Here is a 25,071-nt window from a genome sequence, read left to right as displayed (position 1 = left end):
ATATGCAAATTTGACTTTGACCCGCTTTTATCATTATTATTATTATTATTTTATACAAGAATTGCAACGTCGTGAAAATCCATCTCGAACCACGTCATAACCAGTGTACATGTGATTTGTTGACGCATTTTGACTCCGCCAAGATTGGGATTTGGGTTACATAAATGCACACCCATGTTTAAGAAAATACCCTTATTAAATACGCGCCTAAAGACTATGCGTTGTTATACTTTTTGGTAGGACCGTGAAATTTACTAAACGACTCATCCCAGAATCTAAGTATTTTAAAAAAATAAATAAGATTGGAGGACCCTGGAATTTTTTTTGTATTGTTTATATTATTTATTTTTTAGCGAAATCCTCCCTTATTTTATGAATATCCTAAAATGACTACATTTTTTTTTATTTTTGTCTATAAATATAAAATCAATCTTTATATACTTAAAAATAACATATTAAATACTAGTTTAAAACAAATATTAGTGGAAAGAAATATTACTAAAATTGTAATTATAAATACAATATGGAATTGTCAAATAATTTTTTAAAAGAAACTAATTATCCCATAACCGGATTAAAATCATATTGTTAGATGACTTGAGCTATTGAAATTAATTATTTACAACTACTGAAAATTAGAAACAATCTTGATTACTAATGCGTATTTCTAAAATTTAATTAATTTAACCTTAACTAACCTTGTTTTAATTCAAATCATGTCCTAATACTTGATTCACAAAATTAATTAAATTCATGTTTTAACTAAATTTAGCTACATGATTTCGATTAACTTAATGTTGGCGATACTAAAACCCTTATAAATAGTGAACTTAATCAATTTTGCCAAACTGATTTAATAAAGTCATTTTTTCGTTATTTTCTTCTCATTCTAATTATTAGACAGTTTAATCAGTAATGAACATGCTTAAATATATACTACCTAATAATCAGGTTAAAGCAAAGCATTATTTAATATATCGCTACAATATGTCTAATTATGCAAAACGACGGCGATTTATAGAGTAATAATACATGAAATAACCTAAATACAATTAATAAAAAAAGAAAAAGCTAAATTAAAAATTTAAAATTCCATTCTTCATTTCAGCTTACAAAATGCCAAAATTACAGTTGTGTACCTTGTATTGCCAATATAAGAAGAAGAAAGTCAGCAACGTAGTACGTAACACAACAATAGCAATAATAACCAGCAATCCAGTCAACAGAAATCCCAGTGACAGATTTGAAAATCAAGATAAATCCAAAAACACCGACAACAAACAACGGACAGAAGCCAAGAGAATCTTTTCAGATTTGAAAGACTAATTAATGTTTAACTCTTAATTTCTAAACCTATATATCAGAATATTTATCAGGTGTATACTACTCTCTCTTTTAATTTCCAGCTCTTTTTTTTATTTGTATTTTTTTCTTTTTCTTTTTTGAAAGTTTTAATATTTTTCGGAATTTTTCTTTCTCTCTCTTCAATCTTCAGCCCTTTTTTTCCTCTCTATCTCTCCCCCTCTAAAAATCTGATCAAGTCCATCTTATTTATCTCTCATCCCCAAACTCTTTAATCAATTAATCAAATAATAAAAACAATCACTTTCTCTTACCAAACCCACTACTACATAAAAAATACAATTATTATTTATTTAATCAACTTTTTTTGAGCCCCGCAATCCCACTATGTCTTGTTCCCCATGCTTACATTAAACAAATACATTATTCCCCCCCCATTATGTCTTGTCCCCTATGCTTGATTATTTTAATATTATTTTAATCCTAATTGACAGAGCACTCAAAATAAATAATTGTTCAGAATTTTAATTCCAAAAATACCCCTCTAACCTTACTGAAATTACCATTTTACCCCTAAACGTACTGCAAATTACCAAACTACCCCCATCAGCTATAATCAATTCACCTAATTAATTTCAACCAAAATACAACAAATATGACCAATTTCTAAATAATTTTCAACAACAAATTCAAAGAAACAACTAAAATTATTTTGATTGAACAATATTTTTTAACAACAAACAAACCTACTTTCAGATTCAACAACAACAACAACAAACAAGTATATTCAGATTTCTAAATTCAATAATCATTTGAACTTAAAATTAAATCTAACAACATTACAACCAACAATTTCTATATTAAACTAAACAAGATCATGAAACAAACTGAAAAAAAATAATCAAAATGATAAACAACAAACAAGAAAATCAAACTTATACTAATTTCGGATTCAAGAACAATCAAACAAAGTATGGACATAAATGAAAAGATTCAACAACAACAAGCAAGCAAGTTTTATTCAAATTCGAATTAAACTCGAATTAAGCTTAAACAAAACAAATAAACATATTCAAATCACTAAACTTCAAATAATCAATTGATCTTTTTAAATTGAATCCAACAAAATTATAACAAAGATACATTGAATCAAAAAAATTAAAAACCAAAACATAACTGCACATTAAATTACTGAAAAAAACGAACTTCAAACAAAATGAACACGAATTAAATCTATTTTAAACAACAAACAACGGATTCAAGCGATTTAAACTAACACTCTTCTATATTAAAATTAAATCCTTTTAAATTAATAAAATAAACTGAAAAATAATTAATTGAATTTTCAACTTAAATCTAGCAACATTAAAATTAAGCTAATCAATTTCTACCTAAAAATAAACAAGAAAAAATGAATGAAAACAAACTGAAAAATAAAAAAAAAACGATGAACATGAAATTAATATCAAACATATTTGATTTCAAATCCGAAAAATATCAAACAAATTACGGACGGGAACGAAACTTAAACCAACTAACCGGATCGGAATGATGATGAACTCGAACGAAAACAAATCTGCCCAGAAACAAATATCGCACCAAAACCATTTGACGCCGAAGACGATCACGAACGGACAAACGAAGAACTTGAATGTTTGGTGTCGTTTGAAGACGAAGCAGTGACGGTGAGGATGAGGTGAAGCAGTAGCAACTGCTACTGCTGAACATGGAGCTCGACGAGGCAGCTGGAGGTCGACTGGGCAGTGTCGACGATGGGTCGTTCGACTAAAGGAGACGACGACGAAGTAGCAGAAGGAGCAGCAAATGCAGCAGTGGCGTAGCAGCATCATCGACGGGCAGCAGCAGACGCAGCAGTGGCATAGCAGCATCATCGACGGGCAACAACAGACACAGCAGTGGCGGAGCAGCAGCAGCAGACGCAGCAGCGGCGGAGACGCAGCAGCGACGGGCAGCAGCAGACGCAGCAGCCATGACGACTGTGTGTGGCTGTGTTTCTTGGCGTAGATGGTGGTGGTTTGGTGTAGAAGTGAAGAAGAAGATGAAGACGAGCCAGCCATGGGAGTTTGACAAGCTCGTCAATGGCGGATAGGGGCGGAGGTTGTTGGACGAAGAAGAAGGAGCATCCAGGGTGGTCGACGAGCAACTCTGCGTGTGTGAGTGTGTGTGTGTCGACAAGGAAAAGCCATGGACGAGCTTGAGGGGGCAGCCATGGATGAGCTTGGAGAAAATGGAGAAGAAGAAAGAGGGGGGGGGGGGGTAGCTTTAGGTGTTGGGGTTTTTGGAGTGAAAAATGAAAAAAATGGGAAGATAGGGGTGGGGTCGTTGGGTTATGGGGCAGACCGGGTCGACCTGGGTTGAAATAGACCGGGTCATGGGGAAAACTCTTTGGGCTTGTGGTTTAAAATTGAAGAAAAGGCCCAATCCGGTCTTCTTCTATTTTTTGTTCTCTTTTCTTTCACTTATTGATAAAACTAAAATGTATGAAATTAAATTATAAAAACCAAAATTATCTTAAAATACTAAATAACTTCTAATAATAATTATCACCCGAAATTAAACATCAATAAAATAAAATCACACAATTTGGATATTAAATGCTAAAAATGCAAAAGATGCCTATTTTTGTAATTTTCATTCTTGTAAAACAAACTCAATTACTTATAATTGTGAACTTAAATCCTAAACGCAAATGCGACGTATTTTTGTATTTTTTTTAAAATTAATTTAGCAAATAAACATGCACAGACAAAAATGCAAACAATACAAGAAAAATAACACAAAATTCACAACAATTGCAAACAATTAAAAAATTATTTTATTTTTTGGAATTTTTTGGGAGTAATTCTCATATAGGGCAAAAATCACGTGCTTACATTCTCAATCATTGCTGCAACTTGAAATGACTCATTGATGACCAAAACTTCAATGAAAAATTTGTAATTAGTAAAAAAATTAATACTTTCAACAGAAGCATTAATTTGGATTATACCTTCTACAAGGAGATCATGAATTATAACTTCTAGCTCTTGAACTTGTGTAATGACAAGTTTGTTGTCTACTATCTTATAATCCTAAAATTTGGCTGCAACAAACTTCTTTAAACCGGCATCCTCGATTTTATACTTCTTTCCCAATGCATCCCATATTTCTTTTGAAGTTTCCACATTACTATAATGTAATTTTTGCATAAGAAATCTAAGTGCTTCCAGGCCTCAGTCACAATGAAACGTTCATTTTCAAGAGCTGATTCCGGCAGAACCGGAACATCCTCCTTGATGAACTTCTGTAGACACAAAGTAGTCAAATAGAAGAACATTTTTTGTTGCCAGCATTTGAAATCAATCCCGAAAAAAATTTGGGCTTTTTCGCCGGAGCGGATGGCGGCACAAAACGACTGGAAGTAGCAACATCGCTCGTAGAGCCAACCACAAGGGTTCCTGTTTCTGTCATTTATGTTACTCACAAAACAGAAACAAAACTAATTAATGGTGAAGTATTTAAAATATTTGAACTGAATAAACTTTAACAGAAACAGATAACATACCATGATGAAGATTTTATATCTTCAAACCGAATACACAACGAGTAGAAAATCACAAAGATTTTAATCTCGTAATTAAGTAGAAAGTCCCAAGGACTTTAATCTCAACCAGGGAGTAGAAAATTCGAAGTCCAAAATGAGAGTAGAATGTACTAGAATTTAGTCTCGCACAAACAGAATATAAGATGAATACAGAAAACAAAAAAGGATTAAGTTCCTTAAGCTTGTTTGTAATATGTATTCGAAAACATATTAAAAAATCAGTAGCATTATAAAAACTAAAAATGTAGAAGAACATAAATTAATCCGAACCCACTGAATTTACAGTGTTCTCTTGAGGAACTTAATCCCCTCCTAGTACCCGAAGTTTAGGATTATTTTTTCCCGAGATAGAACGGATTACCTTCACTGGTGTAGCGGTATTTCAAACCCCAATGACCAACAAACTCAAAGATTGGTAGCAAATCACAAGCGACGACGACAGAGCGAGACATACATTCTTCTCAACTCTTTAAGTGTTAGATAACGTGCAATTGTACATATACCCTTCAAAACTCTTTTTCTCCTCCAATATAGGACAATGTCCCTTAGTCAAAGAGAGATACAAAATTTGACTTTTTCTTCATTTCTCATTCACTCTATTTTTAAGCTCTAACAAGCTTAAACCCAACACGTATTTCATTTGCTCACAATATAAAAGAATATGTAAAAAAGATAAATGATTAACAAAATTAGTATCACTGACCGAGGGGACAACCCAAAGAAATCACAGGCTTTATCAAACGCAGACCTTGTTAGTTCTTACTGACAAATCTATGATGCTGCGACTTGTGACCAATAAAGAATAGGTTTTCCTGCCGTGGTGTAAAAAGGAATATATACTAATACTTATAAGGAACCATTACTCTTTCTGATCCACAAAATTGTAAGGCAAAAAAAAAAAAAGAGATTTCACACACCAAATAAATTTTTTCAGGAAATGAGATGGGGAAGGGGCAAAAAAGGACATATAAAAGATACTCCCTCCGTTTTAGTCTATGTGAATTTATTTCCTTTTTGATCCGTTCCAAAAAGAATGACCCCTTTCTATATTTAGAAACAGTTTAGCTTTAACTTCCAATTTTACCCTTAATAAGAAGCTTTTATAACCACACAAATACTCAGGACCCCTTTTTAACTTATTTAGGATCACAAATTCGAAAAGTCTTCATTCTTTCTTAAACTTCGTGCCTAATCAAACAGGTTCACATAAATTGGAACAAAGGAAATATTAAATTCCTTGTTCAAAATGAAATATTATTAAATTTAATTCTAAAGATATTCTCATAAATGTCTTTTAAAACTTTGTTTGGTGGGGTGGGGGTGGGGCTCTGTTGATGTGATCTCAAACGCCTCGGGCCTCAGGAGTCTATGACTATATATATAAGCAATTTGAGTCCACTAAAAAAGTCATTATTATTCAAGACTAATCATTGAAACCAAAAAATTCACCACATACATGCTCTGCGCTTAGCGAATGAGACAGTGGCTGCGTGTTACTTTCTTGATCTATAAAAATCCCAACAATTATGTCTTGTACTTGTACTACTACTAGCTTTCCAATCAAAGTCCCACATACTTTGTTCCATTCTAGGAAGTCTAATGATGTTTTTCCCAAAACCCAAATACTAGGAACTCTCTCTTTCTCTTCCAAGAAAAATTCCCACTTGGGTTTCACTGACAAAATATCTCTTGCTCAGTGTAGTAAAACCAGTTTTCTATCGGAAATGGATGAAGATTGTAAATTGGAAGTTAGCTCAATTGATATTCCAGATGGGTATTGTAAAGAACTGGAAATTGCTGTAAGAGCTGTACATATGGCTTGCTTGCTTTGTCAGAGACTTCAAGATAATTTGCTTTCTAAATCCTTTGAACAAGTCCATTCTAAGGAAGATAATTCCCCTGTCACAATTGCTGGTAATTCTTTTTCCATTCTTATGCTTTTTGCTAACTTGTAATTAGGCCTGTCTTATCCTTTTATCTTGTGTTGTCACGTTTTTATTTTATTTATTTGAAATGGGCTTTTGGGCAATTCTAGGACTGTACTTTGGAATTGAGTTGTAGAGATGAATTTGGGAAAAGGGAAAAGATTGTGTATTTTAAGTAATCGTTTTGGGTGTTGTTGATTTGGATTCTTTGATAAATAGTTGAAAATGAATTTTAAGTAGGCGTAATGACTTCTTGGCCACTTAAACTTGTATCGGTTTGTAAAGCCGATATATGAACTTATTTTTTTTCCCATTTGAACACTTCAACTTGACGGAATGAATACTAATAAACACATTTGACCATTGGCCAAGCCTATGTAGAAGTGACACAACTTACATGGCTAAATTGTGTGCAAATCACGCTGTCAAAGCGCGTGAATAATTTTATTTTTATTAAAAAAATATTCGAAATAGAATAAAATATAAATAAGAAAGGGAAAAAAAAAAGATCTTTCTCTCTCCCCTTCTCTTTTCCCCTCCCCTCCCACCTCTCTCATCTTCTCAAGCAACTCCCCCGTCCTGTAAACGTTTTTCATTTTCTATCCTACTTTACCCCCTCCCGTTTCTTTTTCTCTTTCTCTTCCCCATTCACTAAATGGCTCATGCACAAGGATGGCAAGCACAAATCTAAAAATAGTCCAAATTGTTATGCGTTGATTTACTGGAAAAAGAAATGTAAGACCGGCTATCCGATTCATTAGCATCATTATCATCTGGTTCTTCTTGGCCGTCACTGAGCTCTTCCAGATCAGACTGGAGCTGTTTTGGGGAAATCTAGGGTTTGCAGGTGGGGCTTAGCGAAGAAGCCGTCAATATGAGAAGGGCAAGGTTTGGAATCAAAGTCAGGTAGTTCTCGGGAGGGACTATCCCTGTCCCATTGTATATTGGTGAGGTTTGGAGTTTGGACGAAGCTTTCTTATAGGAGGAAGAAGATGATGGTGGTTGAAAATGACTGAGGTTTAGAGTTGTTGGATAGGCTGTGTATGGTGGAGAAAAAAGAGAACGAAAAAGAAATTAAAAATTTTAAAGATTAATTTTTTTCTAATAATATAGGACTCACAAATCCACATGTCATATAATAAAGACCAAATATGTGACATGGCATTCATGTCAGAGCGATTGACGAACATGTTCAACAGAAATTGTTTATTAGTATTAATTCCGTCAAGTTGAAGTGTTCAAATGAGAAAAATATAAGTTCATAAATCGGCTTTACAAACCGATACAAGTTTAAGTGGCCAGGAAGCCATGTGACTTTCTGTAGTGACATTTAGCATCTTAATTATGACTAAATGGTGCAACCTTTTGGATATAGTGCTTAAAGAAGATAACAGTATTTTGGCTCATTTGAGACTGGGAAAAAATACTAATCAATAGAGCATAGGTGTAGGTTGATTTTTAGTGTCGAATTTGCGGTAAAATTGTGCAAATTGTTGAGGATTACTTTGGCATGGTTACAGTTTGATGGTCTATTTCATGAAAACTATTGCTACATATGTATTATGGTAAAAAGAAATGACTTTCCGGTATCATTTTCTCAATTGATGGTAACGGTAAGAGACACATCGATTTAGTGACTGTTTTTAACTCAGCTCAGGATCATAGTTGAACTGCTATTGAATTGTATTTATTATTATTTGGAGATCTAGCCAAACAGTGTTTTCTCCTGGTGAAATGGAACATACTTTTTTTGATTTTCTATACTGCTATGGGAGTTGTCTGAAAGTTAGAGCAAGCCAAATGGTCTGTTTGCTTGGAGTCCAGCCAAAGCTGCAAAGCTTACTAACCCATTCTAATCTCAAGTATATTGGTTTAGAGCTTGAAATGTATCAAGACAACATAGTGCATTAGGTAATATGTACCAATCGTATGTTCTACAACTTGTAGACTTTTAACAAAGCATAAAACAGTTATCGAGCTAAAGATAGTAACTTTGTTTCGCAAGTTCATTGATGACTTTCTCTGTGGTGAGTGGCTGCTTCATCCAAATATGTATGTCAACAGATAACAGCAAGAGCCAAAGAGAAACAAGAAAAATTTTGTGCGATACTCATCGAGTATCATTTTGTTATTAAATTAAATCCATGAATAAATGCATATGATCATATTCCTTTTTTTTTTTTGGCTGTTTTCTGCATATGACTGGTACATCAAAACAAATTAAGTATCCATGTAATATAAGCTGCAATGTAGTCCAACGTGGTCAGTTGAATTTATATTTCAAACCTAAAAATATTAGGCTTCAGTTGCTGATTGCACGCTCTGGTTTTCTGTCATAAGCTTTTTGAAACACTTCAAGAGTGTATTTCCAAGGTGATGGTGCAGTAGCCGTCTTCTTCATCAAAACTGCAACATCTTCTTTTTGTACTCAAAATGCTAAAATCAGCTAATCTTGATGTTGTTAGATTGGAGTGTCCAAGCAATTGTCAGCTGGGTTCTGTCCGAGGCTTTTGGCAGTGAGAATGTCTCTATTGTTGCTGAAGAAGATGTGGAAGTTCTTTCCAAGGCTAGCGCAGTTGGCCTGTTAGAAGCAGTAGTAAGAACCGTGAATGAATGTCTAGCAGATGCACCCCGTTTTGGACTGAAAGGTCCTGGTACTGATCTTGATGCGAAAGCTGTTCTTGCGGCCATAAGTCGGTGCAGCTTGGCCGGCGCTAGAGGTAGCAAGTTTTGGGTACTGGATCCTGTTGATGGCACATTGGGTTTTGTGCGTGGAGATCAATATGCCATTGCTTTGGCATTGATAGAAGATGGAGAACCTGTGCTTGGGGTTCTCGGGTGTCCAAATTACCCTATGAAGAAGGAATGGCTTAGTTATCAAAATGGTTATCGGAGAATCTTATCTAGGTTGACCTCCCAAACATCTGTATCTGGGGATAGAGGTTCTGTACTTTATGCAAGGAAAGGTGGCGGCAAGGCTTGGATGCAACCATTACTGTATGGAGAAAAGAACTTTGTGTGGCCAAACTCTGCAAAGCAAATCAAAGTCTCCTCCATAGATAATCCAGCATTGGCTACCTTTTGTGAACCAGTTGAGATAGCAAATTCAAGCCATTCATTCACAGCAGGACTGGCCCATAGTGTTGGACTTAGGTAAGTATAACCAAATTCTCTCTTGTACTCCAAAGCAAATCTCCTTGACTTAAAGACAACACACAAATAGTGTTGTCAAAGGCGAAAAGCGTTGAAAAGCATTCTAGGTCTATTGAGGCATTAAGCACAAATCGTAATTAAAATATGGACTTTAGTTTAAAAAGGCGCACCAATAAAAGTTAATATATTATATGTTATGCAAGAAAAAAATAACAACTTCATTCAGAATAATTTCTTTCACAATTCATATATCTTTTTGCCAATCATATCTATTGTTTAGTATTATGACCTGGTCGAATATATCCAAACGACGTCGTTTGGGAGACGGATGAGAGACCTGGTCCTGGACTGGGTATTACACACATTGGGCCTGCTCTTTTGTCAATTAAAATGGCCCAGATCCGATATTTTCTTCAATTTTTTGCACTCTTTTCCCTTTTCCTTCTTCAATTTTCTAATTCAAATACAATTCCTAATTAATTTGTAAAATCAAAATAAAACTAACACTAATATTAATTAATACTTACAACAATTGACACACAAATTAAAATCTTAAAATAAAATCACACAACGACAACAAATAGAATAACACGCATATTTTTATGATTTTCCTTTTTGAGCCAAATAAATTTAATTAATTCTTAAATGCATATTTAAATCCTAGATATGCATGCAGCATGTATTCCTATTTTATTTTTCAATTAACTATAACAAGGTAAACATTTACGGACAAAACACAAACAATTATCCAAAAATGCCACATAAATTATAAAGAAAAATTATTTATGATTTCTTTTGGAGTAGTTCTTGTGAGGCAAAAATCACGTGCTCACACCGCTCTAGTCAAGATAGAACTTATGGGAAATGAGGCACACGTCTTAGTGCCTTGCCAACACCGAAGCACAATCTAGGTGAGGCAAAGCGCCTACCCTGAGCTTCTGGGCTTAAGCGCGCCTCAATTGAGCCTTTGATAATACTGCGCTCAAAGCTTTCAAGGTCCTATATTTACGATCGCTTTCTAGTTCTCTGAGCAGTTTTACTCTATTTCCTGTTACTCTTTACCCATGACAGCTGCAGATGTGTTCACTGATAATTACTCTGCATCTTTAAGTACTATTTTCACGCATTCAGATGTCTCTTATGCAGGAACCAGCCATTACGTGTATATAGCATGGTGAAGTATGCAGCCATAGCTCGAGGAGATGCTGAGATATTCATGAAATTTGCGAGTGCTGGTTACAAGGAAAAAATATGGGATCATGCAGCTGGTGTTCTTATCATTGAAGAAGCCGGTGGTATGGTGACAGATGCAGGAGGGCAGCCACTAGACTTCTCCAAAGGCGTATACTTAGAAGGACTTGATCGAGGTATAATTGCTTGCGCTGGAGCAAAACTACACGAAAAGATTATCCAGGCTGTAGATGCTAGCTGGAACTCCTCTAGCCTTTAACCTACTGTATGTTACTCAAAAACTGTTCAGCCCAAATGTTGTCAAATGTTGTGCATAAGGCTCGTCAGTTGCAAATATAAATAAATCATAGCATTATACTGCAACTTTGGGTACTGATTGATGAACCATGAATTCATTCTGTACAGTAAAATCAACTTTTAGGCAGATTGATTTCTCTGAAGGAAATTCCAAGATATTATATTAATCTTTTGAATCATGTGAGTGGATTTCCTGAATATCTCTCAAGGACCGCGTGGAAGGAAATTTTTAACTGGGCCAGGTCTAGACAGGAAAATAAAAAAAATTGCAACTATAACCCTTCATGAAGGGGGACCCCGTGCATAGGGCGACTTAGTGCACCTGGCTGCCAAATATAACCCTGCACATCTTCCTCTTTCTTCCTCCTCCTCCTCCTTGTTGCTGCTACTTCTTGTAAAGGATAGTATTACTTAGCTATAGTTAGTTAAGTTAACTATAGTTAGTCACTTAGAGTTAGTTGTACAGCTGTCAATTAGTTGTATCGGTTAATAGAGCAACTATATATACGCGTAACAGTGTAGTTAGCAGCTTAATGAAACAGTGAAAATTTCTCAATCGTTCTTCTCTTCTTCTCATTTCAGTTTCTGTAATTCACAGATTTAACATGGTATCAGATCCATCAATCGAGTGATTCTAGAGATATCTTAGTGCAATTAAAGAGGAAATCGAGAGAATCGACTCTATTTCTGTGGTTTTGACTCTGTTTTTGCGATATTTTTCTATGAGCCCTAATTGATTTTGTTTGTGCAAATTCCATGGCAATTGATGATGAATCGAGTAGCACGGATGCCGGAACATGTGTGACCAGCGGCGGAGCGATAATTCTCGATCATAATCATCCATTATATCTCCATCCGTCTGATGGACCAGGATCGATGACAGTGGGTCTATTGTTAACTGGAATGGACAACTACACAATTTGAAATCGAGCAATGAAAGTAGCATTGCTAGGGAAGAACAAATTGTGCTTAGTTGATGGATCCACTTCCAAAGCAGATTTTGGACCAGCATTAGCACATCAATGGGACCGCTATAATGTGATTGTGACCTCATGGTTGATGAGCAATGTAAGTCAGCATTTGTTAACGGGAGTTCTCTTTTCTGAAAATGCACAAACAATTTGGACACAGCTTAAAGAACGTTTTGACAAAGTGAATACATCTAGACTTTACTATTTGCACAAAGAAATTTTTACTTCTACTCAAGGAGTTTCATTAGTATCAGTTTATTTTACTAAATTGTCTGATCTATGGGCTGAATACAATTCAATTACGCCACCACCACCTGCTAAAGATTATGTTGAACAATTGCAATTCTAACGCCTATTATAATTTCTAAGGGACTAAATAATAGTTTTGAACAAGCTAGAATCCAAATACTCATGATGCCCACAGTCCCAACCATTAACCAAGCTTACGCAATGGTAGTTCAAGATGAAAGTTGTAGGATGATGACATGGAACAGTTTTGGAATGCCTAATCATAATGAACCTACCGCTATGTTCAACTCAAGCTAGACCCAAACAGAAGAGAAATTATGAGTTGGAGTGTGATTTCTGTAAGATGAAGGGGCACACTAGAGATGGTTGCTATAAACTCATGAAGTGTGACTACTGCAACAAAACAGGACATTTGAAGGAGAATTGTTATAAAATAGTTGGTTATCCCACAAACTTTAAGTCTAAGAGGAAAGTGAATACAGTACAACTACAAGGCAGCAACACATAGAATGTTGAGCATAGAGCTACAAGGCAGCCACGGATTTTCACTCAGGAGCAGTATGCTCAAATTTTGCAAATGTTGAACAACTCCTCCTTTGGGGAAATGACTACTCAGAATGTAGCAGCAATGGCAGGTAATCTTTTCTGTTGCAATGTTAACATTCTTAAATAGATTGTGGACACAGGTGCTACAAATTATATGATAGGGGATAAAAACTTATTGGATAATGGGATGTCAGTAGGTAATGGAGGTCAAGTACAAATGCCTATAGGAGACTCGGCTAAGGTCACACATGTTGGGGATTGTCAGTTAAAAGGAGGTGACACAATCAAGAATGTTCTTTGTGTACCTTCATTTAAGTTCAATCTTTTGTATGTGTCAAAGGTGACAAAAGACATGAACTGCTTTGTATCTTTCTTTCCCACATTCTTTGTCTTTCAGAATCTCTTATCTGGGAAGGTGAGAGAGATTGGTAGAGAAGAGGATGGTCTATACACAATGCTTTATGCAACTAAACAAGAGAAATGGAGGACTTATCAAGCATTCACAGTAGTAGCAAAGGAAGTTGGGGACATTTGGCATAAAAGGCTGGGGCATGTGCCTATGCAAGTCATTAGAATAATGTCCACTTTCAGTAGATGTGAAGCTTTACATAAGTGTGAGATTTGTCCTTTAGCAACGCAAACTAGAGTACCTTTTCCAGTTAGCCATAGTAGAAGTGTAAGTAGTTTTCAATTGATTCACATGGATGTATGAGTACCCTATAAGACATCTACTCATAATGAAATGAAGTTTTTTCTTACCTTAGTTGATGACTATACAAGATGGACTTGGGTATTTCTTATGAGGCTTAAATCTGATGTGATTCTTTTGCTCAAGAATTTCATTACTATGATTCAGACTCAATTTGGCAAAGTAATTAAAATGTTCCGATCTGACAATAGTAGTGAGTTCTTTAACACAACTTGTAGAGACCTGTTTTAATAGTATGGCATTTTGCATCAAAGCGCTTGTCACTATACCCCACAACAAAATGGGGTGGTTGAAAGAAGACATAGACACATCTTGGAGATAGCCAGAGCAATCAAATTTCAAGGCCATCTACCTACTAAATTCTGGGGGAGTGTATTGAGTTAGTTGTCTACATAATCAACATGATCCCTTCTACTGTTCTTGGTAACAAATCACCATTTGAATTATTGTGCCAGAGGCAGCCCTCTCTTTCTCATATGAGAGTCATTGATTGCATTTGCTTTGCCTCAACTCTGCCTAAGTATCATAAGTTTCAGCCCCGAGCAGTAAAGTGTGTTCTACTTGGGTATACTGTAAATCAGAAGGGATATAGACTGCTGAACATTGAGTACAATACTTTGTTTATCAGCAGGGATGTGATTTTTTATGAAGATGCCTTTCCTTTCCATAATCCTGAGATTGCTACTGAAAACATGTACTTCAATACTGTCAGTCCAACCAGGGCAGGAGATACTTTCTTACCTTGTTCCTTTAGATGTACATGCACCTATGGTGAACATTCCTCATGTGCATTGTCTTGTTCCTTCTCCTGATTCTATTTCTTTGCTAGACACTAGATCCATGCCAACTCCAGAAGAAGTTTTGCCTGTTAATGAATCCACTGTGCCCATTGCACCAACAAAACATTGCTAGGAAATCCACTCGAGTATCTAGGCCACATATATGGCTTAGTGATTATGTGAGACCAGACAAGCAAGGACAGTCCAACAATTGCATGTATCCTTTGTTTGATGTTATTGGATATGATCATATCTCCACTAAGTACCACAATTATCTTTCTCAATTTTCCAATAAGGTTGAACTAACCACTTTTCATGAGGTAGCAAAAGACAAACGTTCGGTTGAGGCTATGCAGACTGAAATCAAGGCCTTGGAAGACAACAATACCTGGGAGTTGGTTCCATTGCCACTAGGTAAGAAACTTATAGGATGCAAATGAGTCTATAAGATCAAGTATAAGGCTTCTGGAGAAGTGGAGAGGTTTAAGGCAAGGCTTGTAGCTAAGAATTTCAATCAGAAGGAAGGACTGGATTACAAGGAGACATTCTCTCCTGTAGTTAAAATGGTGATTGTTCGAAGTGTTCTTTCCTTAGCTGCTTCTAGTCATTGGATCATTCATCAAATGAATCTGTACAATGCTTTCTTACAAGGTGATCTCACTGAGAAGGTCTATACGAGTCTGCCACAGGGTTTCAGTAAGCCTGGAGATACATCATTGCTTTGCAGATTACATAAATCACTTTATGGTCTTAAACAAGCTTCCTGTCAATGGAATATTAAATTGACCTCCACTCTCATTGCCTCAAGCTTTCATCAAAGCCATCTGGACTATTATTTATTCACCAAACGACTGCATGGTCACATAGTGGTAGTTCTAGTGTATGTCGATGACATGCTCATCACTGGTGATGACATACCCTTGGTCCAGGCTACTAAGGATGATTTGCAGCAGAATTTCAAAATCAAAGACTTGGAGGAGCTCAAGTATTTCTTGGGTATTGAGTTTGCTAGGAGTGTTGAGGGGATTTTGATGCATCAGAGGAAATACTCACTTGAGCTTATTGCAGACTTGGGTTTGTCTGGTGCTAAACTTAGCTTCTCCTATGGAACCTAATCTGAAGTTGACAAGCTGTGAATTTGATGGTTATATAGGTCTCATTGATGATCCTGGACCTTATCAAAGGCTTCTGGGCAGGCTGCTTTATCTTGCTGTCACTAGGCCAGACATTTCGTTTGCTGTCCAATGCCTTAGCCAATTTATGCACAAACCTAAAGTGTCCCACATGGATGCTGTTTTACGTGTAGTCTGGTACATTAGACATTATCCTAGATTGGGTATTTTGCTTAAGTCTCATTGTTTAGAGTCTTTGTTAGCCTTCTGTGATGCGGATTGAGCTGCATGCCCCATTTCTAGAAAGTCTGCCACAAGCTATATTGTTAAGTTTGGTGATTCCATCATCTTTGGAAATCCAAAAAGCAATCTACTATTTCTCGAAGCTCTGCTGAGGCTGAGTATCGTAGCCTAGCCTCTACTGTTGCTGAAATGGTATGGCTCCTTGGCTTATTCAAAGAGTTGGGTGTTCCTCACTATTCCTCTATTCCTGTCTATTGTGATAGCAAATATGCTCTTCAGATTGCTGCAAACCCTGTGTTTCATGAGTGCACCAAACATATAGACATTGATTGCCACTTTATCCACGAGAAGATTCAACAAGGTCTCATCTCTATCTATTTGCTTCAACTGATCAACAAACAGATTTACTTACCAAAGGACTTGGGGGGCTCAGCATGACTACCTTGTGTCTAAGCTAGGAATGAAGAACATCTTCATACTAGGGGTGGGCATCGGTCGGTTCGGTTCGGTTTTGAACATTATCGGTTTTGCCTATCGGTTATCGGTTTACAAATATCATAACCCGATAACCAAACCGATAAGATATTGGTTATCGGTTATCGGTTAATCGGTTATATATCGTTATCGGTTCGGTTATCGGTTTACCCGATAACATAAAACAACTAAAAAATTTTGCAATATATAAAACAAAGAAATCAAACTGCCAGAACGTGTAAACTGCCAACTTTTGTTGTTTCTTAACAAAAGCACGCTCCCACTTCTGTGCAGTATCTACTGATGTCTGGCGGAGAACTGGTGGTGAGTCTTGCGTCTTGACTCTTGGGGGCTGCGACGGAAACAAGAATGAGAACTGAGAGACAAACAACTGAAGACGGAAGAGTGAAGAGTGAAGAGGGAATTAGGAAAATAAATAACCCTAGTATATACTTAAGGGTAAATTAGTAAATTACATCATTCTTATTGGGTTATTGGTTTTTACCCAATAACAAAAATGCAAACCGAGCCCGAACCGATAACCCAATAAAAAAAAATTTAACCCGTTACCGAACTGTTAACCCAATAACCCAATACCGATAACCCAATAAAGAATTAACGGCCCGGGTTATCGGTTTTACCCGATATATGCCCACCCCTACTTCATACCTCCTAGCTCGAGGGGTATAAAGGATAGTATTACTTAACCATAGTTAGTTAAGTTAACTATAGTTAGTCATTTAGAATTAGTTGTACAACTGTCAATTAGTTGTATCAGTTAGTGGAGCAACTATATATACGTGTAACAGTGCAGTTAGCAGCTTAATAAAACAGTGGAAATTTCTCAATTCTTCTCCTCTTCTCATATCAATTTCTGCAATTCACAAATTTAACACTTCTTCGGTGCGTTAAGATGTTTACAAAACAAATAAACTGATGCTTTAAATATTTAGTGTTGTTCGATGTTTTACTGAATCGAGCTTAAGATGATAAAGTGTAGCATCCTCGAATTTTATTGTAAATGTATGTAACAAGCAATGATAATATGGTTTGTTTTACATGTGATCTTAATAAATTTTTATAAAAAGGAAACAAGTGGTAAAACACAAATAATAAAGCCAAAGGAATGATGGGAAAAGAGTTTCGACTGTTGACTTTAAGTTTGATACAAAGCCAAAAGTATAAGTATATACATGTATTAATTTTGGGGCTCATTCTATATTCCTATAAAACCTTTATTACTGTTGTGTGGTACCAATGGGTTTTTGGAGCAATTTCCTGACCAATTGATAACCTGCAGTTTCTTCCAAACAAAGGTCTTTAGCTTGTTCACTAGCTGAAGATGACATCTCAATGTAACTTTTTCTTTCCCCCTTTTCTTTCTCTTCTATTCCAAAATAAAAAATAAAAAAAATAACTGCACTTGTTATAATGATTTTGAAGTGGGAATGTAATAGTTAATACATCAATCCACTAAAAACTAATTTGGTTTCCTGTGTTTTCTAGGGTGTTGGATTGTCTTAACTATCAAGTTTTTCTTTTTATATCTCAGTTTTAAACCAAATAAAGGAAATTACTGGGCTAAACCAGCTCAAAGATACTCTTAACGGTTTTCTCCAAAAGGTTTCACGCCATTAAGAGAGATCTCTATGCCTTATATGTAGACTCTCAATCTTTTGAGCTACCAATATGGGACTTTATTCGCACGTCCAACAGTTTGGACCACTAACTATATCCCAAACAGATTACGTTTCTTTAGTGTCACAATCTTCCCCTCAGACTAAAACTAGCTTCTTTTTGTGTGCGTATCTCCAAATTGAGTCTCTGCAAATCGCCATACTCGTCCCACTGAACCTGAGTTCTAATAGTGGCGGACACACGTGATGGCAAGCGGGTTCAACTGAACCCGCTTCATCAAAAAATAATACTGTATATATGTATAAATTACGATTAAAGCTGTATAAATTTTGTATAAATATTTTATTTGAACCCACTTGACAACTACTATTTTACAACTAAAGTTGTGTACTTCTAAGATTGAACCCACTTGCACAAAATCATGGGTCCGCCACTGGGTTCTGATACCAGTTGTTGCACTAAACTAGCCCAAAGATACTCTTAACATGGTGTGATATTGTCCGCTTTGAGCCAAACCCGCACAATTTTTCTCAAAATGTCTCACATCATTAAGAGATTCCTAAACTTTATATATAAACTCCCAGTCTTTTCAGCTATCAATGTGGAACTTTGTTCATACACCCAAACAGAAATAAATTATCCCGATTCAAATCTCTTTTGATATATATCTTGTTTTCTGTCTATTAAATTATTGTTTTTAGGGATTTGCTTCGTTAAGAAACTGCCTTTAAGATGGTGTTACCACATTTATAGTAAATCAATAATGTATGACAGGTATTGTTACATCACTAATAGCCTGGTTGGCCAAACTTCTTTTTGGCCAAAAATATTTTTGGTCAAAAATTGAGGTGTTTGGCCAAGCTTTTGGAAGGAAAAAAAGTACTTTTGAGGAGAAGTAGAAGCAGTTTTGGAGCTTTTGAGAAAAATACACTTAGAAGCAATTTTTAAAAGTTTGGCCAAACGCTAATTGCTGCTCAGAAGTGATTTTCAAACTAATTAGCCAAACACAAACTGCTTCTCACCAAAAGTACTTTTGATGAAAGCACTTACGAAAAAAAACACATCTCAAAATAAACTGATTTTTGCAGCTTTGCCAAACGGACTATTAAGTTAGGAAGACTGAAGTATCATTAGGGCAATTTCATGTGAGTTGGCTTTTCTGGCCACAACAAATTCAAAAGAGTTCCACTCTAAACCACCATCTTTTTTTGGGTGGTGGTGGGGGATATAGAGTAACATAACGTGTTTCCAAATTTAACAAATAATTAAAAAATTAGTACAAAAGAATTGTTTAACTATCTGAACAATAACAGATTGAGGACAAATTTGAAGGGGACAGTTCATATATAAAAGTTATAATACAGAGAATTACAAATATACGTTTCTTAATCAACCTTTATTTTGACTCATTTCAACCATATTTTATTTTTGTCTATTATACTAGTAATGTGAAATTAAGGGTGTATTTGGTAGGAAGGAAAATATTTTTCATGGAAAATGTTATCCCAGAAAATGTTTTCATGGAAAATGAGTGGTTTTATAACTTATTTTCTCTTGTTTGGTTGGTGAGTGGAAAAGTTTTTCCGGAAAATATTTTCTAGTGTTTGGTTACAGAGTAGAAAATACATTTTAGAAAAATATTTTTTTTTGCTACTCTCCTCACCCCTTTCCCCCAAGTCCGCATGTTTCATGTGCTCTCCTCCCCTCCCCCCTCCTTTCCCCCTCCCCCGAGGTGGAGCCAGAATTTGAAACTTGTGGGTTCAAGATTCTAGTTTGTTTATGTTACTGGATTCTAGATTAACAAGTTATATATATTTAATGAATTTTTTAAGACAAATATAGGTTTTGGATCAAAGTTACTGGGTTCGACCGAACCCGCAAGTCCTATGCATGCTCCGCCTCTGCCCACCCCCCCCCCCCACCCCAAATACCCAACATTTTTAAGACTCTATTTTCTTCAAGAAGTTAATTATTTTTCTAAAAATTCACACAAATACAAAGGAACTAATGTGTTCCACTAATTTTTTACGTAAAAAATAACGTTGAAATTTGTGCTCCATAACTAAAAAGGCAATACTTTTTTATTAAAAAATAAATTACCATTTCTACAAAATGAAAATAAAGTATTTATTTTGTTGAAATGAAAAAAAAAACTTTTTCTACATCATGAAAAGGAAATACTTTTTTTGTTTAAATGAAAGAAAATATTTTTTACTACATCATTTTGTTGAAAGGAAAGAAAATACTTTTTTTACATCATGAAAAAAAGTATTTTTTTTGTTAAAATGAAAAAATTACTTTTATATTTCATGAAAAGAAGAAAAATACTCACTTGTTGAAATGAAAAAAAAAACAGTTTATCTATAACATCAAAAGAAAGTATCATTAATAATATTTTTATTTAGGGTGAGGGTGGAGTTGGGGCAAGGGTGAGGTGGGGTAAGGTGGATGGATGGGGTGAGGGTGGGTTGATGGGGATGGAAAATAGGATGGGGAAGGTTAAAAAAGAGAATTGGAAAATATTTTTCCTTTTTCTTGATAGGGAAAACAATTGGAGAAAAATGAGTTAATGAGAAAAATATTTTCAAAAATATTTAAGCCAACTAAACATGAAAAAATTGAAAAATACTTTCCGAAAAATATTTTCGTTTCCTACCTTACACACCCTAACTCTCTACCTTTCGTACTATTATTAGGTCTACTCAAGACCATCACCAATGTGTCAAATTTCTATTCGATTTAACGATGTGATCTCTGAAACAATTCGATTAATTTTGATTCATCGAGTAAACTATTATGGGTAAAACAGTTCTCATAAGAAAAATATTAATTTTCAAAACTCAAATTCAAAACATTTAGTTAAGGATGGGAAAATCTCAACTGTCTTATCACACGACTCGATGGCAAGTCCCTTACATCTACAAAAATATATGTACATGTTGACACCTCATAACACACATTAAAAACACACAGTAAAACAGGGGGATTAGATATCCATAATATAATGTTTGTGTACTCTAGTGTATTAAATTCCACCCACCCTACTCTTATAAAGTCTTCATGCAAAGTGTCCCAACTGCCATCCACTTATAACTATCTTCTTTTTCTCTCCCCTTTCTTCAATGCTTTTCCACCTCTCTTCTCATAATAAATACTACTCATTCTTCTACTCTCTCTTTCTCCTAACCAAAAAAAAATGAAGACAAAAAACTCCATAACCATCTTCACTCTCTTAGCTTTCTTGCTGATAACAGCCACTTTCTCCTTTGCTACTAGACACACCCCCGAAAACGTCGAAAAATCCAAGAAAGCAGCCAGAGGCGGAGCCAGGAATGGAAACGATAACGATGGTGGGCCATTTGGAGGGATTTTTGGGCCTGGAAGTGGGTTTAATATACCTGGATTTGGTGGAGGATATGGAGGTGGAATTGGAGGCCCAAAAGGTGGATATGCAAAAGGTGGGATTATAAGACCAACTGTTGTGTGTAAGGATAAAGGTCCATGTTTAGGGAAGAAACTTAGGTGTCCAGCAAAATGTTTCAAATCATATAGCAGTAAAGGAAAAGGGTATGGTTATGGTGGTGGATCTGGTGGCTGTACAATGGATTGCAAGAAGAAGTGTGTTGCTTACTGTTAAAGAAAAATGTTACATAAATAACATGAATGAGCATGCCCTTAGCTAGTAAGTTATTAAGTATGACTTTTATACTAATTCTATGTGAGAGGTTTTTTTTTTGCTGTATTAGTTTTTGTTTGTTTTATTTTGGGATGAGTCGTATGAAAGACTTTGTTATGCAGCTAAGTTCTGCAGTTATAATATTAGTAGAATTAATGATGAGACATTAATGTTTGGGATTGGGAATGTGTTTGCTTTATTTGCGAAATGAACTTGTTTACAAGTACTCAATGTTTTGCTTATCTAACGGCTAATTATGTGCGGATCTTGGATTTTCGGTACATGTGTGCACTATTAAAAGAAAAAGAAGGAAAAAGTTATTAAGTGGGAATTTATCCTTATTCTTGTTAGTAAATAACTCAATCTTCAACCACGTGCACTATTCAATCTTCTTAGAGCATATGTGCCAACTGTTAATATTATACTCCCGCCGTCTCAAATTATCTGTTGTGTTTCTCTTCTATACACCCCTTAAAAAAATATTAAATAGGAAAGGTGTATGACTATTTACCTTTATTTATGTCTTAAGATATAATCTCTCTTCGTTTAATACTTACTCATAATTAGGGTATTTGTAGTTTTCAAGAACAATTAATATTAAGGGTAAAATAGAATTTTTTTTTTATTAATTTACTCTTTAACTTTTAAAATGACAAATACTTTGAGACAGCTATTTTTCAAAATCACGACAGATAATTTGAGATGGAGTGAATACCAATTTTAAAAAATACGTATATAAAATATTTAATTTTATAAAGATCATGAGGTCACGTACCTCATAATCTCCCTATAAATCCGTCCCTGCAGCTAATTGCAATTTTTCCTTTCCAATATCCTAAATGAGGTATCTTAAGCGGGGTTTTGGACAAAACTCCACCTATAAATATATGAATGTCGAAGACAGTGAATGTGATTATACGTACGCCTGCTCCTTATTTTTCTAAAATGTCAAATATTTTGAAATAAATTTAATTAATTAAAACGACTAATTAATGTTTGGGATCGAATGTAATTATTGTTGTTTGAAGGATATAGACTACTATGCGTAGCTAAGTCCTCAAGAGATTGGAGGGTGATAAATGTAGTTTAATGCATTTTTCGAATGTTAGGTCAGTACTTGTACATCTAAATCTAAAATTCTAAAGTACTGTGATAAATCGGTAGATTTTGCTCAATTGAAGATGTTTTTCAATAATAGATGCTCGTCACCTCATTAATATAGGTGGCTACCAATTAATCAGATACATAGACTAACATAAAGAGGGGGTGGGGGATATGATGATTAGATTAATGCTTCATTAATATATGGCACCTCCTCATTAACTATGATCTTATCTTATATCTGTAAATTTAAATAAAGATACAGTGTAAAACGATTAGGTGAAAATGTAGTCAAAAGTTTTGAAGTAAGGTTGAAACATTAGATAAAATTGAAGCTGGGACAAGATGATTCTCACCCTACAGTTGGGCAAATATCATTTCTAAAGGGATGAAACTAGAGTCCATATAAGGCGGTTCCAACTTGTTTATTCCCACCACTATTTACATCATACTAAGAAATACAAGATATTTATCTTTTCTATATATATATTTACCACTTAATTATGATAAAATGATATGTGTTCTTACTTTAATCGAGAATTGAATTTACTTTTTTCTTATTTTGGTCAAGAGAACGTAACGTAGACATTACTCAGGATACACTAAAAAATTGTATGTTCCTTGCTCTCGAAGAGAACTGCTTTGTTTGTATGGTCACTCATATTCTTTTGTCCTTAGTTGGCCTTGTTGATGTTCCAACATTAGAAATCGAGGTGACTCTAAACTTAAGTTTATCGATTTCCCTAATTACAAAGAGACGAGAGGGCTTCAAAGCCTTAATTCAAAGGGGTATATCATTTTTATCTTTTTTCCTAACACCACTTTGGTCAAATTAATACTAAGGAAAACATACATCAGGAAAATGATTATTTAGAACACATGACTGAAATAACCAACTCATATATTTGATATCTCTTACAAGCACACATTATGCTAATAACATTCTTCTAAAACTATTTATTATCAAACATTTAGTAGTTTGATGTTAAGACCGAATGCAAATAAATATATTTTCCAAATTAAATGGTGATTAATGTAGTTGTCAATGTGTTTTAAAAGGTATACTTAGTAAGTTGGCTCAATTGAAGGTGATTTTAATGACAGATGGTGCTCATCCCTTCAAGCATAGGTAGCTAGCAATTAAACACTTAATTTACATGAAAAATGGGAATGGTGGGAGTGGGGGTGACGATTAAATTGATGCTTCATTTTCCCATTAATTATGGCTTTAATATTATTTCTGGATATACGTGTTTTGTTTTAAAATGTCTAGTTAAAAAGCATTGTGTTGGATACTGTTTGACTCAAAAGATTTTAAGTTCTTTTTAAGCAAATCAATCAAAGATGGAGGGGTAAATCGTAGCCGAAGATAATAAACTCTAGGATGATAATGGTAGAGAGAGATAAGAACAATAAAGAGATAATAATAGAGAGAGATAATAATTTTGTATATTCCAAACTCCAAAAAAAACCTATTACAAAGCTCGAATCCCTCTTATATATTGAGAGATTTCCCTTAATCGTGGGGGCGACGGATTAAGGAATATCTACCTCGCCAAATACAATGTTAATACGATGGCGTCTCTCCTTCCCCCTCTGGGTCGTACCCCTGTATCGACTCGTAGGTTTTAGGTCACTGGTCATACTTGCTATATGCTGTGGTCGATCCAATTCGGACCTATACAGTTAGTCTCTCCGCTCGTCGAGGACCTATACTCGCTATAAGAGTACACGCCACCTTGGGTGACGTCAGACTTCGCATGTGTCATCATTATGCGGATTTTCGAGGTAAAAGACTGACGGTTTGGCGCTTGGTTTCCTGCGCTGGTTTGAAACCTGCCGCCTTGATTCTAGCGCCACTCAACCCTATAAATAGGTGAAGGGTTCGATTTCTTTGAAAAACTTTGGCCATTCTTGATAATTTTCCGATCTTCTTCTTCTGCTTTCATATTTTCTTCGTTTCCATTCCTGGCCGGAAGTTCTCCTCTTTTTTACTCTATTTGCATAGCTTACTTCCTTTAAACAAAATCATGCCGAGATCTCGTCGCGTAACGAAGAGGTTCCTGAGGCCGCTCCGTCGAATGCATCACCTCTTTCTGAC

At 35.2% G+C, this 25,071-nt stretch overlaps 3 protein-coding genes across 3 annotated transcripts; all 3 read left to right on the top strand.

Annotated features, from left to right (window-relative positions):
- The first annotated feature begins 6,320 nt into the window (after window positions 1–6,320).
- LOC107816525 (3',5'-bisphosphate nucleotidase AHL) lies at window positions 6,321–11,639 on the top strand. The gene is made up of 3 exons (XM_016642249.2): window positions 6,321–6,820; window positions 9,297–9,984; window positions 11,131–11,639. The coding sequence occupies exons 1-3, from the start codon at window positions 6,433–6,435 to the stop codon at window positions 11,432–11,434; spliced, it is 1,380 nt and encodes a 459-aa protein (XP_016497735.2). The 5' UTR covers window positions 6,321–6,432; the 3' UTR covers window positions 11,435–11,639.
- Window positions 11,640–12,405: 766 nt separating this feature from the next.
- Window positions 12,406–12,792, top strand: LOC142178450 (uncharacterized). Its single transcript, XM_075247978.1, has one exon. The coding sequence runs from the start codon at window positions 12,406–12,408 to the stop codon at window positions 12,790–12,792; it is 387 nt and encodes a 128-aa protein (XP_075104079.1).
- An 8,490-nt stretch (window positions 12,793–21,282) lies between these two features.
- Window positions 21,283–22,095, top strand: LOC107816524 (uncharacterized). Its single transcript, XM_016642248.2, has one exon. The coding sequence runs from the start codon at window positions 21,390–21,392 to the stop codon at window positions 21,828–21,830; it is 441 nt and encodes a 146-aa protein (XP_016497734.1). The 5' UTR covers window positions 21,283–21,389; the 3' UTR covers window positions 21,831–22,095.
- The last annotated feature ends 2,976 nt before the right edge of the window (window positions 22,096–25,071 follow it).

This window comes from Nicotiana tabacum, chromosome 3 (genome assembly GCF_000715075.1).
Source record: "Nicotiana tabacum cultivar K326 chromosome 3, ASM71507v2, whole genome shotgun sequence".
NCBI lineage: Eukaryota > Viridiplantae > Streptophyta > Magnoliopsida > Solanales > Solanaceae > Nicotiana > Nicotiana tabacum.
This window is presented reverse-complemented; position numbering and strand designations above follow the sequence as displayed.